The sequence below is a fragment of the Heloderma suspectum genome, chromosome 3, assembly GCF_057233095.1.
Source record: "Heloderma suspectum isolate Gila_16-S chromosome 3, 16-S_ref, whole genome shotgun sequence".
Lineage (NCBI taxonomy): Eukaryota > Metazoa > Chordata > Lepidosauria > Squamata > Helodermatidae > Heloderma > Heloderma suspectum.
In genome coordinates this window covers 156,686,430-156,700,290 of record NC_139460.1, presented here as the reverse complement: position 1 = coordinate 156,700,290, position 13,861 = coordinate 156,686,430, and the positions used below count along the sequence as shown (strand labels likewise).

Genomic DNA, 13,861 nt, shown 5'->3' with positions numbered 1-13,861 from the left:
GAACTGGTTTTTTGAATAGTGGACAGATGTCAAGCATCCTGTCCTCCAGAAGGGAAGGACGCTTTGACAATTACAGCCAGAAGTTGTACCAGTTTTGCCTGGCTGGCCTTCCCTAGGCCAATGATCTGGTATGCACAGACCTATCTGCCTTTTTCTGTACTGGGGAGCAATACCAACTAGACATGATCACTGAAAATGGGACAAAGTTTAGTATCTGTGGCACAAAGTTTCAGCTTTTTGGCTTTAATCTCTTCAGAACCAAATAACAGATAGTTGAAGAAGCCCACTTTACCTGCATCACTGACTTCATCGTTTTCCTAGCATATGAAAGGCACTAAGGTCCAAGCTACACAGAATGCTGACATGCACAGGATGGGGAAGGTGGATATAGAGACAGGTTTCTGTCCCTCTCTAATGATATTAGAACTCACGGGTCATTCAATTACATGGACTGGCAGGAGATTCAGGGCAGACAAAAGGAAGGGGCTAGTCACTCAACACATAATTTATGGAATTTATTTATTATTTATACATATATTTCTAACCAGCCCTTTATCCACTGATCCCAGGGCCGATACAACCATGAGAACAATTTCAAGATAAAACCAAAGCATTGAAATCATCAACAGTCCAAGATGTGAGATGTGGTGATGACTACTAGCTTGGTTTTAAAGGGGGATTAGACAAATCTGTGGCAGATAAGCCTATCAATGGCTACTAGTCATGCCGACTATATGTTCCCTCCAAATTCAGAGGCAGCATACCTCTTGGAAGCAATGACAGGAGAGGGCTATTGCCTTCTTGCCCTACCTGTGGGCTTCCCAAAGGCATCACCTACTGTGGATAAACGGGATACTGACTAACGGACTTTTGGTCTGATCCAGCAGGGCTCCTCTCTTGTTCAGCACCCTGCCTTTTGCTACTTCAGAATTATTCCTGTACCTCCTCGGTAACACTTCCTCGGCTGTTGCTTCTGAGCAGGGAAATGCTGAGAGCAATGCCATTACCTTTGGAAACACTTATTAAAACATTTAAAGGTAGTCAGTTGATCATATACTTGCACTTCTCTCTGACTTAGATGGTAACTTACAACTACCTAGGAAACACCCATTAAAACCTATGCAGTAATATTAATACTTGTACGTGCACCAAGCAAGACATATCAAGTACTAGAACTTAGATACACCTTCTAGAACATGCCCACATCTTTACGAACAGAACACTACTCTTAAAAATAGAAAAATAAATTGAAGGACATTATATAGACTGTTCTACCCCCAAATGGACATGGACCTTGAAGTTGCATTGCTGAGGGGGATTTCTTCATGGGCGATGCAACCCTTAGGAAGATTCTCTGACGCCAGGAGATCCGGCGGGGGGTAAGAATGATTCCACCAGCATTTAGCGAGTCATTGCTGCATACAGAGGAGGTCCTTTTTCTTCTTTCCCCATCACTGCAGGAAGGATCAGGAGGAAAAGAAAACAACCCAAGTCATTAAGAAGTAGTACTGATAAAAGCCTACTAAGGACCCATGCAAAGCTAGCAAAACAAGCCTTTAAAACACACAGGATTACATCCTTACAGTATAATCATCATACACTGGGGCTTCTCAAATTTTTCCATTATCACATCTATCAAGTGTTGCTATTTTAGCCCTTGTAATAGTATAATATTCTACACGCACACGCGCACACGTATACTATAGCTGGAAGCCTGTCAACCTATCCACAAGGTTTCCACAAGCCATTGGAAGTCCCATACTACCATTCTGGAATCACTAAAACTGTACAGCTGTGAAAACAATGCTTAAAACTGAACACTGCATTGCAATTAGAAGAAGAAACTGGATACAGTAGAATCTTTCTCATCCAAATCAGGATTCATTTCTCCAAATTTGTTACATCTCCCTCATGTCCATATATCCCGAATTTAAATCTGGAATGCTGTTGACCCAGCTTCTAGTCACCTGAAGTTGCATGATTGCCTCAGGCCTTTTGGATAGAGGAGGCTACACTATACACATCAGACACTTCAACTTGGGGAGAAATTCAAAATCTATGTATTAAATCTCCCTTTTCTGATTGCACCAGCAGTCCAGGAGGGATTTGCATGCAGGATAGCAAATGAAGTATCAAGCTTTTACTTCTTCGGCAGAGTCAGAATTTGTTCCCTTTGCAGCTGTGATCTCTAAAAGTTTTAGGTAGATTAGTGAATGCAAGGTAAAGTCAGCATTGGGAGGCAATGAGGGTGAGGAAGCAGCTGCCAGAAGAAACTTATCCTTCTTTTATTTGTACCCCTTTCTACTATCCCACCCCCAAATTGACAAAAGGGAAATGCACAAAGAACAGGAATCGTTCCACTTTCCATAGCTCTCACTGACAATCTGAGACATGTTTAAAAATAAAACATTTATATACAACATCAACATCAATCAGCGTTCCCGAACCTGCAGAGGTGGGGGGATGCTGGGAGTTGTTAAGTCAACACATCTGGATGGTACCAGACTAAGTTGGGGAATGCTAATGTGCATAATGCTTCATTGTATTTTATTTACAATATTTATACCCCAACCAATGACAAAAGCTATCGGTTTTACAGGATAACGTATACTTTGCAGCAAGCATGGACAGACTTCAGCCTTGTGGGATCTACTTTGTTTATTACCAGAATCCCAGGGCCCATCAACTGGAGCAAGATACCAAATGGTGGCTGAGGGGTCACAGCCAATTACATGCTATATCCCATGAGCCATACAATGGGATGAGATGTATATACAAATGTGATTCTACCCATGTGTTACTACAGATCATTTATCCGGGGTGAGGGGGAGGCACTGGGGTTGTTACTATTGTTAAAGCAATTTGCTGATTTACTGAAAACTATCGAGCAATCTATCAGTAGATTCTCATTTACCTTCTGCCCAACCCTGCTTTACAAGGTAACATGTGCAAAAGTTAGGTCGCTATCCTGTATGTGCTTACAAACTAAGGGTGCTTCCAGATGGGCAGCTCCTCGTGCTAGCAATCAAAAGGCACTGTGCAGTTGCTATTTTGTCTCTCCCTTCTTAACTGTTTTTTTGTGGCAAGAAAGAAAGATAGATTGAAGTAGTGGGAAAACATGGGAGGATTACAAATGAAAGATGCTGTTGTCTGGACTACTCGTAAAACTGTGTTTTTGAGGCTAAGCGATCGCACAATAAAACCATTGTCTGAAAGCACCCCAAGGGTTTGTCATAAATGGAGACAAAGGAGGCAATCCTAACAGGGGAAGAAAATGGCTCAATCCCTAGCCTTCATTCTCTAGTACAGAAAACAATCCCAAGACTCACTGAAATATCCTTGGCCAAACTTTTGTATAGTTTGGTCACCTTAGTATTGCTAGCCACACCAGTACATATCTTACAATTGCATCCAACATCTGATTTCTTCTAGTGACTGAAGTAAAAAAAATCAATGCATTCATAAGAAAGATGGATATAGAAGAGAGGACACAATCTCAAATTCTTATTTCAATTCTGAAATTAAAACCTTCTTCACAATTGCTTCAAACTACATGGAAGCGTATTGAGATTACAAGGAAAGATTCCAACTCTCTTCCTAGAATTGGCTATAACCCAGATAATGTTAGCTAATGCTAGGTGGTTTTGTACTTTAGATTTAGCCAGTAGATATTGGCAAAACTGAAATGGACTCTCAGGTCAAATTTACAACTGTATTCTGTGCCCAACAAGGACAGTTTTTCATTGTAAAACCATTTGGATTATGCAATGCTTCCGGGACTTTCCAGAGGTTGATGGATGTCATTTTAGCAGAACTTCAGGGTGCTTCCTGTCTTATATATCTAGATAACATCATTATTGGAAGAACTTTTGAGAAACATCTTGCAAGATGGCATGCTGTATTTCAATGACTCAGCTGCAGGTTTAAAGGTAAAACCTTCAACATGAACATTGTTTTTAAAGAAGGGAAAAATATTTAGAACATATATTTACCGAGGGAGTAGCAACTTATCTTGAAAAAAATGAGTATGTTAGAATGTGACCAGTGCCAACCAATACTTCATGCCTCAGAAGTTTCATGGGGTTGGCTTCATATTATCAGAGATTTGTAAAAAGGTTTGCTACTGTTGCTAGCCCACTATTCCACTAACAAGAAAAGGAGGTTAGGTCAGCTAGACAAAATCCTGTCAGGCAGCTTTTCTGGAAGTTAAGAGATGACTCTCTGCTCCAGTGCTGGCTTACCATGACCCTAGCCTACCATTTATTTTGGATACTAATGCCAGTGAGGTGGGGATTGGGGCAGTCCTATCTCAGATAGGAGATGGCTATGAAAGAGTCACTGCTCATGCAGCCAGGCTCTAAAATAAAATAACTGGAGATATACTACTACAAGGAAAGAGCTACTTGCTGTTATCAGATACACAAGGCATTTCCAGCATTTCTTATGGGGGCAAATGTTCACTTTGAGTATAGATCAATGAACCTTGAAATGGCTCCATAACTTTCATGAAGCAGATGGACAACATGATTGGTGGCTGGAACAGCTGGCAGAATTTAATTATTCTATTGTACATTGTCCACTGAAGCAATACCTAAATGCAGATGCCTTGTCTCACTGGCCTGCAAGACAAGAAACTAGGAAAAAAAAAAAAAGAGAACAAATCCAGTAGGCAAAGCAGATGCTTTCTCAAAAAAAAGAAAAGGTGGGGGGAGGCACTGAACTGAAGACTCTGCTAGACTACCAAGCAGAGGATACAGCTGATAGAAGACTGGAAAGCGGCAATCAGTGGTCAAAAGAAACCACCATTTCCTTCGGCTTACAGAATTATTGCTGTGTATGCAGTGAACTACAATTTCACTTGTACAGCAAGTACCATCTAGGAATGGTCAGCCCAGTTGGGCCCAAATGGCTTTGCCTGCTTCGGCTGTATGAAGGAGTCTAGAGGCCTTGCACAACAGTGCAACTGGGGAGCACCTAGGTGTTGAGAAGATGATACAGAAAATCCAAAACTGCTATTATTGGACTGGATGGAAGAAATCAATAAAACACTGGTGGTGAAAATGCATATTGTAGAGCTAATAAAGCAGCTAAAGACCATGAATACCATTGATCTCTGTGTCTGCTAGGCATCCTCTAGAAAATGGAACCATGGATTTGCTAGGTCCTCTTCCAGTGCACCAAGAGGAAACTGTTATATTTTAGTGGTCATGGACTACTTCTCCAAATGGCTGAAGCCTATGCACTTCCTAACCAGGAAACCCTGACTGTGGCCCAGGTTTTCTTGAGAAATCTGTGTCCATGGCACTCCTGAAGTGCTGATGAAGACATGGGTTTTGTGTCATGACTCTTTCACACTGTCAGTGAGCTGCTGGAAACTCACAAGACTCATACTACCTCATGCTACCCACAATCTAAGGGACATTTTGAGTGTTTTGGTATTACATTGTGTGATAAGCTAGCTTCCAGTGTGGGGGATTATGAAGAGTAGTACAACAGTCTTTTGCTATTCATAATGGTGGCATGCAGAAGTAGCATGCAGTCTACTACTGGTTATAGCCCATATAAGGCAATACTGGAAGGAAACTATCTTTCTATAGAACTGTTTGTTGGTGCAGATATCTCTGAACAATATTCTAATCCTACTGTCTATGTGTACCAGCAAGCTAGGAAATGGGCTTCCATTCAGGAAGTTATTAGAAAACATCAAGAAAAGCTACTCAAAGACAAAAAGAATATTATGATGTCAAAACAAGTCATCAAATTTACGCGCCAGGTGAATTGGTATGGCTGAGACATGATGCCCATAGAGGGCAGCTATGAGCTAAATACAGGGCACCCTTTTAGGTTAAGAAAAGACTGACTATAATTTTTTATATGCTGCAAGAAAAAGAGGGTGAAATGTGTGTGGTCCATTACAACTGGATACAGACTTTGTTGAAATTTTAGTTGGGGGATGATGAACATGAGCTAGCAGCTATTCCAAGGGTCACCAGTTGGGGAAAAAGCAGGAGGATCTCATCCCATACAAATAAAAAGAGCTACTGCAAATGATCAGTTCAGAAAAATGTTAAGATTGTGGAATAATGTAGAATCGAACCAATGGCCGGACAATGATGGGGATGTGGTACGAACTTCTGAAATCCCACTGGTGGGTGGTCCTTTGACCATACCTTAAATCCAACCTACATATAATGCCATGAAAGAGTGAGAATTTCCAGCTAGCGTGATACAAAATTGTAGACCATCATCTTGGTTACAAAACTTTTACAGTGAATGGAAATAACTGGGAAATATGTGCTGGCTGGGAACGATGCGAGTTGCAGTTCAACACATCTGGAGGGCACTGGGTTGGGGAAGGCTGGTGTGGAAGTATCCCATGCACACTGAAAAATGCTCATTAAAACTTTCATTTACAGGCTAACATTCTCATCCATCCCCCCACATTTTTAATTACTAGACACAATCGATAAAAACCAGGTTCTGGGAGGTAAGTAGCATCAGGAGGTTCAGAAAAGCCAGTATGTTCCAGCGGTTGCCTTATCTTAAAGGTTTTGCTATTAATCCCATCCATTCTAGACTCCACCAAGCTCCACCCATAACCTACCTGATGCCATCCTGACTTTGCCCCGGCCCATCAGGTAACTCCCTGTTGCTGCCAGTATCTGACCAGACTCCAGCAGGTTCCAACTCCTTGCCCACCACAGCTCCTTCATAAGGCCCTGCCCAAGGCACCAATACCTTTTAAATCAAGAAATCAGCAAGACTATTTCAGGCCAATTTTGGTTTCTAGAACCACCAACTTCCTTGAATTCCCTAGCCTCAACCTTATGTATGCTTTAAGAGAATCATGCCTGAAATATTTTGGAGCTTTAAATTCCCAGACAACCCAGGGCTTCAGGAGGTGCTTTTGCACTGGGTTCACTTTGGTGAAACTCTACAACATGCAATGGAGCACTGCATGAGGCAAGGAATTCCTCGGTCATATTAAAAAGGGGAGGGAAAGGAGAGCAGGGGCATTGTCATTTGTCCTATACACTAGCAAGGATCATATAATATTTTCTGCCTGCGACTCAAAAAAGGTCTTACAAATTTCCTTTATAAGCCTTGCCCACTTTCCATTGAATCAATTAACACCAATAGAACTCTTCACTTTATAGTATTAAAATATTAATAATATTAGCTGCCAGTACTTGAAAGCAAACAAACAAAAAAATAAGCTAGAGTGCTATAGTTAATAATCATAAATAATCTATACAAACAAACAATCTGTTGAACATACTCAAAAACAAGCCTACAAAAAAGGAAGAAACTTGAACTGGTGAGCTGGAAAAAGGTGAGGGATACATGTGGTTTGGAATATGAAACTCTAAACTCTCTCAAACTTGAGTGCATCGATGCAGCAACAATACATATGATGAATTTATTTGTCACTTTAACGTTTTCGTTGTGAAGCTGGGATGGTTGGGTAAACCTTTGCTACATTTAAAAAAAAATTTCATAGGACAAGGCAAACACAACTTACCCATCCTAAAGAGGTTAGCAATAACAACCTCAAGAAAAAAAGAAGCACTGCCAACTTCTGCTTGTAAATTATAGTTGCGGTCTTCATGTCCAGCACACACAAATAAGGCTGTCATGAAAATGGCTTAATCATTCCCTGCCCTGTTTTCTTAATAATACAGCAGCAGAGGTCCCAGTATTCTTGACTAAAGCAAATACTTGTGTTTCTCTTGTGAGCACATATCATAGTTCTGAGAAATCAGTATTAATTAATACCGGAAAGCAACCATTAATCCATTATAATACTAACCTTCTCTGAAGTTACACTACCATTTTTTCTTTGAATTAAAGCAGCACATAGAGGTAAGCAAATCAGAACTACAAAGAAAAGCCTTGGACATTTTATCTTTTTGCCCTTTTACCTTTAAGCACCTGATATATTGTGCAATAGCCAAAAGTAATTACCAAAATATTTAACTTACCTGTGGTGCCACAAACCTGTTTTCACTTTAGCCAGTTAAGAGATCATGCTGAAGTATGTCTCTCAATTTGCAAACTTCCTTCTTCAAGTTTCATTAACTTAGCACAGAGCTTCTCCAAATACAAGCAGGGCTTTCCCAAAGTGGCAAGAATCCCACCCTCCCAAATGAAGCGCTACATCTTCATAACATCCTTTCATGGTTGCCATTCCAAAATTGCCATTTCCTCCTTCTCTTGTGCCTAACTGGAATGTTTCTTAAGTTTAAGCTACAAATGAGAGCCGACTCAAGAGCAACTCTTTATTGCTGCTGTCCATGAGAAAATTTGCATTCTCTCACTTTCAAATTTGCTTTCACTTCTTCTTTCCTTTGAAGGAACGCACAAAACTAAAACGGCAATCTCACCTCTTAGTCCGTACTTTTGAAATAAGCTGGAAAACCAAAACATGCAGTGAACAGAAAAGAACAACAGCTCATATGCACACACAACTTTTACCAACATGATTCATAACCATGAAGAAATGAAAATATTTCTGTCCTGAGGCTGCAAATTTCCTATCAATTTTAATTCTGACTGGATGATCCTGATGTCGCTCACCTCTTTGTAATGCCCTAAACCACACTAAGGTCACACACCTCCAGTTTTTCTGTTTGCCCTAAAACTACAAGAAGAAAACGTAATCCCTAATTTAATTTCTTTTGCTGCTGAGGAAAAGCACTGCACAAAACTACAGGAAATGTGTCAAAATATCAGGAAGTCTGATAGCTATAGAATTACAGATGCCACTTGTAAATAAGAAACAAATACTCCCATCCAGCAACAGCAACCTGTTTTCTGTTTTCATGCACAAGATAGGTAATCACTGTGTCGGGGTGCTCGAGACCATACTGAAGCTCTTTACTGCAGGGATCAGCTATTAGGCATGGTGGCAACAAAGAGAGGCCAAGATTGGGTGCCTCTTCTGCCCTCTCAACCTAGAAACAGGGATCAGCACAGTAAAGGGGCTTTGCTCTCTGACAGGCTTCTGCTCCCCAAGCTTAGTTGCTTTTTAGAACAAAAAGTACAGCACCACGTATACAAGCTAGTCGATGGTAGCCGACAGTTATGAGATCCCACAGATAAGAAGGAACTGCTAAAAGCAGGGCTGTGTCTATTAACTCTCAGAGTTTCAGTTGGTCAATTAAATCTGACAAAATCCAACCTCGCTGAACTTCTGAAGACTAGTAACATTTTGTTTAGACACATTTTGGATGTTGGATGGCCAACTATTGGGTCAGGGTTAGATTGAATTGGCATGATACATCTCAGTTTTGATATTCATTGTAGCTGTGACTGTGTTCACTAGAGGGAGTTCACTAACTCTCTCACTGAGCTACTCAACTATTGACTAAGGGCAGCTTTGGATGTCACAAAAAACATCAGAGAGGATGCAAAAATGATTTCCACAATTCTGATGTACCAGTTCTAATAATTAAATTGAAATATTTTAAAATATCATTTAAAAGATCAGGAACCAATCATTTGTACATCACTGCAACCAAACAGTTCCTAAATTCCTTTAAGCTTAGTGTACCTTGGTTCCTGAGGGGCCCTGACATCCTCCAGTGACCATTTCACCCATCCCCATTGTTTCCTATGAACTGCTGCTGCTTCTTCTTTACTGCAAAGTCAATAAGCGATGCTTTGTACAAATCAGTGTGGACCAACAGCCTTTTGACTCTATGGGGCAGATACCAGGTTACTTGTATACTCACAAGCTAGTTTGGCAAAGAGCAGAACTTCAGACACAATGCCACATCCTCCAAGTTCTGGCCCACTGGCCCATGCACACTAGATTGGGCCTGTGAGCCTCCAGTTTCAGTACAATAAAAATCCCCACCAAACAAAGACGCTAAAAGTGAGGGAGAAGAACCATGAAGGATGTATCCACTTCAGAGGCTGGCCATTCCAGTGCCAATTTCATGAGCAACCGAGATGGTGAAACCACATTTCCCAAACCATTCAAATACAGTTTTGAAACACTGCCCCCAGCCCCTCAGTAAAATAATTTTGAGACACTACAGGTGGTGGAGATGCTCCCAGAATACATGTTACTTCAGAAGGGTTTGCTCAGTTGTAGCAAAAATAATTTCACCTTGCAAATCCTAGGAAACGGAAGTTGATCTATACAGCTGGGCCCCGCGTAACAATTATCTCCACTATCTACGAGTTATGGGGAATTCACATTTGCTAAGGGAAGACCCATCAGAATGTATAATTGTGTATTGAATGGTTGTGGGTTCAAACACAGCTGCATCTCTGGCACCACACTGTTGATTAATGGATGCCTTGATGGATGCCTTAGAAATGCAAATATCCAGACTGGCCAAAGGGAGTCAGGTCCCTCCCACACCCTATAACAACCTTCCCCAACCTGGTGCCCTCCAGATGTGTTGAACTACAACTCTCATCACCCCCAGCCACAATTACCATGTTGACTGGGGATGTTGGAACTTGCAGTCCAACACATCTGGAGGGCACCAGGTTGGGGAAGGCTGCCATATAACAAGCTTCAAAGATACCAGGTACCAGGACTCTGCTGAAGATGGTGCAAATTATGTTCCATATTTTAAAGCATTTTAAAAAAATCATGCCAATGTTAGTCACACTTGGGCAACCTTAACACTCTCTCTGCCATTCAGCACGCTATGAAGAAGCTAATTAGTGGGTATTCACTAAAATCATCAACATTGCCAATTCTTGCAAAAAAAAAAATCTGGAGAAGAACAGCTGGAAATTTTCCTTACATCGTTAACTCAGCAATAATGTAAACTTAATTTTTCACATTTTTTGTTGATCTGATAGGCCTTCAAGTTTTACAAATATGGCAAATTTTAATGCATAAAATACTCCATATCTCCTAAAATCAACCTTACAACAATTCTGTGAGGTAGATCAACAGTACTCCCATTTTACAAATGAGGGACTGAAGTGGAGAAAAAAATTCCTTACCCTTGGTACCCAAGGCCACCAAAGAATACAAGAGGACTTCACCATCTGGTTAGACATAGAGGCCCTTTAGAGAAGTAAAGTCTTATATGACGGTTTAAAAAAACACACACCAATTTTCAAAGTACCATGAGCTTTAGAGAAAAGCCTCGGGTTTGGCAATGTTGATATACATGTTTGTTTTTAAATGTTGGCATCGGAATTACAAATAGTGCAGTAGTTAAGCAAGGTCTCTGTGCTGTAACGTTCAACAAGCATTTCCACAGAATGCACTGCTCACAGATGCTCAGGAAACAACCGAGGTAGCAGCGAGTGGCAAAAATTCCTATTGCAAGCCAGCTGCATGGGAAGTAGAGCACTGCAGGCCAGGCAGAAGCCAATGCTCTCACCTCTTGGGGAGTTCGTTTTCAGATTGAGGAGGTGGCTTTCCTGAGCTCTGGTAAAAGCTTTTAAGGAAAGATGGGGCAGAGAAGGAAGAAGGGAGGCTGGACTGCGCAGATGATTCACTCTCACTGCGAGCACGTCGGGAAGTTGTCGGCCTGACAGCAGGCGATAAGAGAAAGCGTAGCAAATAAGCTTCAGTACAACATATTTTAAAGAGCTCCCAGACCCATCTATACTCACCATATCAAAGGCTGAGTTCAGTTAAGACCTGACTTATAATTGGCATTATCACCAAAACACTGTGCAAATTGCCTGCGTTACGTGTTAGTACATCATGAGATTTTGCTAAAGATTACAGGCATGAATTTGAAAGCAATCAAACAGGTGCATTATGTGTTTACTCTCAAGAAGGATTCTAGTCAAGGTGGGCTACACCCTCCCTTTATTTAAGACCCCTTACCTAGATTTTCAGCTTTCATTACGTTTAAAAAAAAATTATAAGCCCTGTGATATACTGAGATCTAAGGAAAGTCATGCCGCTGGTATTCTATTGACAAAACCAGACTGCGTTAGACAAAGGGCTGCTGCTGAAATGAGCAGTCTTGCACCTAACTCATCTGTCATCGACTGCAGTGTTCCACAGAACGGCCCACATCCAGAAACACTGTGGCAGAGAGGGACCTGAACTTACGTTGCGGGGTGAGGGGGAAACAGCCTAATAAGATTCTAGTTAGTGAATCTATTAACTTTAATTTTAAAAAGACAACTAAAAAATCTAGTACTGGCAGTCATACAGTATCTTTTGTATTACTATGTCAGATACTTAAAAGGGCAGGTAACAGGGTTTCTATGGGCTCATGGAATAAACCAAAAATGGCTGCTGTGCATCTAGCTCTCCCTTGCATTTTCACAACATGTAGTAGAACTCACTTGTGTCAGAATGTTGTGATGTCAGGGCTAGATAAAATTTCCAACAAAGGAAAATAAATACTTTCTCCAGACTATGGTGTATGTGTGTGTGTGTGTGTGGGGGGGGGGGGTTAAAGAATAAAGCAGAGCATCCAGTTATTTTACAGTTAGACTATAGAACGGTAAAGTAACTCAAAATGAAATTGTCCTTGCAACTCCATCCCTAGAACAATGTATTAAGTATACCATACTCATTATGTTTTTAAGGAAATAAACGTTCCTAAACATTTAAAGACTTACTCATTTAATAGCTGAACAAATATCTTTTAAAACTTGGCTATGCCAAAAACATTTGAGAAGCTAAATACAGTTTGCTCAAAAAGTGTTTAACCAAATTTTTAAACACTTTTGCAAAGGTGCACTTAGTGGGAAAAATGTAAGTATCGTTAGAATGATTTCAGGCTTTTAAAAAAGGAGGCTGGTCAATGCAGTCTCCGCTACCAAACATTTCTAGGTTGGTAATTTCTGGGTCTGCACACGTGCACAAAAACAACATACGATCAAGCCGTTGTTGTAGAGTTGCCGTTCTGACTAGAAAACTTGCTGACCAAGCAAGACAGCAGCTCTGCAGTGATGGACAAATAAATGCTGTCAGCAACTCTAACACAATTATTGTTCAAGATTCCTGTTTCAGTGCAACATCATGATCGCAGTTTGAGAAAACAAAAACAGCAAAAAGGAAAAAGCAACAAGAAGACACTACATTTATCTGCAAAAACATATGGTCACTTTTCTGACAAGCAATCAACTGATTTCCCCCTTTTGCTGAACAGAGCATCAAGAGGAATCCAGATCTGCAGATGACCCTAAGCTACCTGTTGACATAGAAGTGGGTAAAAGTGGTGACAGATCTCCCCTTTTATCAAATAGGCTTTCTATTGGGCATAATTTGCTGCCAGCAGTTGGGGAAGAGAATATTACACAGAGCTGAAGCAGCTGCCTTAACCTTGAATGGAGCTGCATCAGTGGTGAGACTGCTACCAGACTGGGGACCGGAAATGTGCTTCCACTGCACTGAATTCTCATACGCACACAGGTGCAAACAACGGATGAAGGAGAACCCTATCTGGTGCTGGAGATCAGCAGAGGTACAAGTGCTGGAGGTGATGGATATGTAGCTCTGCAGCAAGCTCAGCCATGAGGATTTCTGTACTGGTGTTATCACTAGTTTGGTAGTGAACGGTGTGAATGTTTAATTAGCTGTTCTGCCAGTCATTTCAACAGAGAAAGAAACAAACCAAAACGGATTAGTACAGTAACAGCTTGGAAATGGTTGCCTTCTGTACCCTAGAAATAAAGGAAACAAGATCTAACCTACAGATGTTCTAACACAGCACATTCTAACTGGTTTCCACTAGTAGTGGCTAACTTAAGTAGTGTTCTGTGTGTTTTATAAGTGTGTAGGAGCTCCTGGAATTTGTACAGCCAACCTCTGCAGCAGCGCTCAGGAGGTTCCACTGCACCCACCCACCCTGCAAGATCCCACATGACATATAGCCTAGCTGTGCAGATTTGCATATAAGGAAGCAGATGCTGGGAT

General features: G+C 41.0%; 1 protein-coding gene across 4 annotated transcripts in view; it reads right to left on the bottom strand.

Moving 5' to 3' along the window:
- TBC1D4 (TBC1 domain family member 4) overlaps positions 1-13,861 on the bottom strand; it is a 119,778-nt gene that overhangs the window by 22,454 nt on the left and 83,463 nt on the right. For 2 of the 4 annotated variants that reach the window (XM_084844833.1, XM_084844834.1), the window contains exons 11-12: positions 11,358-11,507; positions 1,294-1,454 (exon numbers count right to left, since the gene is read on the bottom strand). In XM_084844833.1, the coding sequence (XP_084700959.1) occupies positions 1,294-1,454; positions 11,358-11,507 (311 nt within the window). The remainder of the gene's footprint in view (positions 1-1,293; positions 1,455-11,357; positions 11,508-13,861) is intronic. The other 2 variants (XM_084844836.1, XM_084844835.1) reach the window with 1 other exon arrangement.